The 3,343-nt window shown below is 49.5% G+C and overlaps 1 protein-coding gene across 3 annotated transcripts; it reads left to right on the top strand.

Annotated features, from left to right (window-relative positions):
* Positions 1 to 3,343, top strand: LOC112894153 (integrin-linked protein kinase 1-like). 3 transcript variants are annotated; one of them, XM_025961778.1, is made up of 12 exons: positions 6 to 785; positions 897 to 967; positions 1,079 to 1,183; positions 1,291 to 1,376; positions 1,458 to 1,578; positions 1,724 to 1,803; positions 1,972 to 2,034; positions 2,164 to 2,285; positions 2,384 to 2,469; positions 2,572 to 2,684; positions 2,837 to 2,965; positions 3,162 to 3,343. In XM_025961778.1, exons 1-12 carry the CDS (start codon positions 8 to 10, stop codon positions 3,166 to 3,168), a joined length of 1,761 nt encoding a protein of 586 aa, XP_025817563.1. In that variant the 5' UTR covers positions 6 to 7; the 3' UTR covers positions 3,169 to 3,343. The 3 variants fall into 3 exon arrangements, with proteins under 3 accessions (XP_025817562.1, XP_025817563.1, XP_025817561.1); XM_025961777.1 differs by lacking the exon at positions 3,162 to 3,343 and having other exon boundaries at positions 1 to 769; positions 893 to 967; positions 2,837 to 3,077; XM_025961776.1 differs by lacking the exon at positions 3,162 to 3,343 and having other exon boundaries at positions 2,837 to 3,077.

Genomic DNA, 3,343 nt, shown 5'->3' with positions numbered 1-3,343 from the left:
CCTGACTATGACCGCTACCGTAATTCTTAACGGTATTTCGAAAAAAAAACGCGCCAAAGGATTTCATCTTGCCCGCGTTATAAGCGTAGCTAACTTTAGCTTCCCCTCGCCCCGCGGGAAACAGGAGGCTCCCGCTCTTCACTCCCCTCCGCTCGCCATCTCCCTCTTTCTCCTCTTCCTCTCCTGGCTCACGAGGCCCGAGCTTGCCGCCAAAGGTCTCGATCTCCCCGGGGCTCTCCGGCGCACTTTCTCGTGCCTCGGGGGACCCCGATCCGCCGTCGGAATCCCGTTCCCGGATGCACTGATCATACCTGCAGAGACCTCGGATATGGCGGCGAACGGCATGAAGGTGGCGCTGCACCGGCAGGTCTCCGGCGGCTCCATGAAGCACAACGCGGAGCTCCGGCGGCAGGCGTCGCTGGAGTCCCCGCGGACGGGGCGGGCCACCAGCCGGTTCCTGTTCGGGCGGCAGTCGTCCATGGACCCGAACCGGCGGCGCGGCCGGAGCCAGAGCCCCGCGGGGTCGTCGGCGGAGGAGCTCACCGTGCCGGACAACTTGGACGCCACCATGCAGCTTCTCTTCTTCGCGTGCCAAGGCGACGCGCTGGGGGTCGAGGGCCTGCTGCGGAGCGGCGTCGACGTCAACAGCATCAACCTCGACGGCCGCACCGCGTTGCATATCGCCGCCTGTGAGGGCCGCCGCGACGTCGTCCGGGTGCTGCTCAACTGGAAGGCCAACATCGACGCGCGCGACCGCTGGGGCAGCACGGTGAGCGGCTGCACGGGTTAGCCGGCGACCTCCGCCGTTCTCACGAACCGGATCGTACTTCGCTTTCCATCGATTTTGCACCAGATGATGAATTGATGGTTTCCTTCGCTTCCCCGATCATAGGCAGTAGCTGATGCCAAGTTCTATGGCCACACTGGGGTCTACGATCTCTTGAAAGCCCATGGTGCAAAGATTCCGGTATCTTTCTAGCCACGCCAACCGGTACTTCTTTTTGGTGGTTAACTCGCCAACGTGGCACGGCATCGGCCAACTCGCTGTTCATCCGCTGCTCTGTGATCGTTTCTGCAGAAAAACAAGAGGACGCCGATGATGGTATCGACCCCCGGCGAGGTACCGGAGTACGAGTTGAACCCCGGCGAGGTCCAATTCCGGCGAGGCTACGATGTTACACCGGTGAAATTTCCCTTCCAATATAAAACTTTGTTCTTAAATACTTCTTCAAGAACAGAATGTGACGCTAGTGAGATAGGGGGGGAATTGACTAATGACATATTGAACAGGGCGCGTACCACATTGCGAAATGGAATGGCACCAAGGTTTCCGTAAAGATACTTGACAGAGAAGGCTGCTCCGATCAAGAAGCCGCGTAAGATGCAAACTAAATGTCTGTGCTCAATTACCAAAGAATATTTCTTTTACAAAAATCTCCTCTTCTTTTTTGTTGCAGAAACTCTTTTAGGCATGAGCTGACTGTACTGGAGAAGGTCCGGCACCCTAATGTTGTTCAGTTCGTCGGAGCCGTGACACAGCACATACCTATGATGATTGTTTCTGAACTTCACGAAGAGGTAATAGCAAATATTTTTTCCCCTATGGAACAAAAAGTTAAAATATTAACATCTTCAGTAATTCTGAACATACCACTATGCCTATTGCACATTAGTGTTATCTTCGGATGGATTGACGTATTTCTGTTTTCCCCCTAAAACTCAGAAAGACTTAACCGCCTGTATTCAGAAGAAAGGGAAGTTACATGGTCAGAAGGTTCTAAGATACGGCCTTGATATTGCCAGGTAATTCTTGGATCTGATTCGAACAAGAGTTGAAGAATCCAAATATACATCATATAATCTTACTAGTACTAGCTCTTTAATTTACAGTTTCAGGAAAAGATAACAATCCATGTCGAAAGGCGCATTGGTATTGACAATAATGTTTCTTGTTGTGCCTTGACTGTGCAGGGGCATGACCTATCTCCATCAGTGCAAACCGGACCCCATTATACACTGCGACCTAAAGCCAAAGTAAGATGAGGAAATGAAGCAACTAGGCCTGCTCTTCTCTTGTTGCTTTCTTGGGCTCCAAATCTCATTCAAATGCTGTCTTTCACGGTTGTCCCGTACTTTACTATTTGAATCTTGGTAAGGTGCCAGAAATATCTTCCTGGATAGTGGAGGCCAACTGAAAATTGCTGGATTCGGAGTGACAAGTGTGTCCAAGGTCGGCTCCGACAAAGTGAAATTGATCAATCACGAGGCTCTTGTTGACAGCTTCAGTAAGCATGACACTCTTGGATTTTCTGATCTGTTTTGTATTTCCCCCAGCAAAAATGCTCTAAAATCTTAAAGGATACTTTACTATTCCTGTGTTTAGGCTACCACACTGCGCCTGAGCTGTACAGAAATGAAGCTTTTGACTCAAGCGTAGATGCCTATTCGTTTGGCTTCATCCTCTATGAGGTTAGTAAATTTTTGTTCCAGATAAAAAAAAATATTGGTTCGATGTTTCAAATGTTAAAAAGTGTTCATACAGTCATTCATTCTTTGTGGTGTAAACATCAGATGGTCGAAGGAATAGTGAAAACGCCAGAGGATTCAGGACACTCGATCCGGTTTGAGGGGGCGCGGCCATCACTGAAGGGCAAGCTCAAGGGCTATCCCCCAGACTTCAAAGCGTGAGTTCTGAAACAATGAAAAACTAGGACCCTTTCATGACACCTCTGTCCTCCCGTGTGCCACATTCAGTTCAGTATCATGCGTTTCACGAAATGCAGAGTAGCACACTGCATCTAACAGCTCTTCTTCTTCTTCCCCGGGTCTTGCGCAGGCTGATCGAGGAATGCTGGCACCCTCAGGCCGTGGGTCGGCCGACGTTCTCGGAGATCATCATCCGGCTGGACAAGATCTACGCCCACTGCGCCAAGCAAGGGAGCTGGAAGGAGTCGCTGAAGATTTGGTTTGTATTCCGGCGATCTAAGCGAATTAAGTACCGCTCTGTGAAGAGCAGAATCTACACTGAACTGTGAACAGTAATGTTCAGTAAAAAAAGGGATCTTTCATTCGGTGAACGAGCATTCATTTTTACTTGGATAAAAAAAATGAAAAACACACTATGACTGAAAATTATCTCTGCGTTGCCCTGTGTTTTACAGGAAATGACATCGCTGCACGCCTTCTTTGTGTACATATCGCTGCAAACGCGATTCCTTCCGGGGAAGCTTGAGTGCTGTTAAGGTGGAGGAACACGTGGCATGTTGTTTGTTTTTTTGGTACGAATTTAACAGATTTTGAGTAAAATGGGAGTAAACAACACGTATACGTCCTTTTTTTTTCA

The sequence above is a fragment of the Panicum hallii genome, chromosome 5 (genome assembly GCF_002211085.1).
Source record: "Panicum hallii strain FIL2 chromosome 5, PHallii_v3.1, whole genome shotgun sequence".
NCBI classification, from domain to species: Eukaryota; Viridiplantae; Streptophyta; class Magnoliopsida; order Poales; family Poaceae; genus Panicum; species Panicum hallii.
Note: the sequence above shows the minus strand (reverse complement) of the source record. Positions and strands in the feature narration are given on the sequence as shown.

Coding starts and splice junctions, on each gene's coding strand:
- LOC112894153 (XM_025961776.1), top strand. CDS start 8: ATGACCGCTACCGTAATTCTTAACGGTATTTCGAAAAAAAAACGCGCC. Junction 1,579..1,723: donor TTTCTGAACTTCACGAAGAG/GTAATAGCAAAT, acceptor CCTAAAACTCAG/AAAGACTTAACCGCCTGTAT. Junction 2,685..2,836: donor TATCCCCCAGACTTCAAAGC/GTGAGTTCTGAA, acceptor GGTCTTGCGCAG/GCTGATCGAGGAATGCTGGC.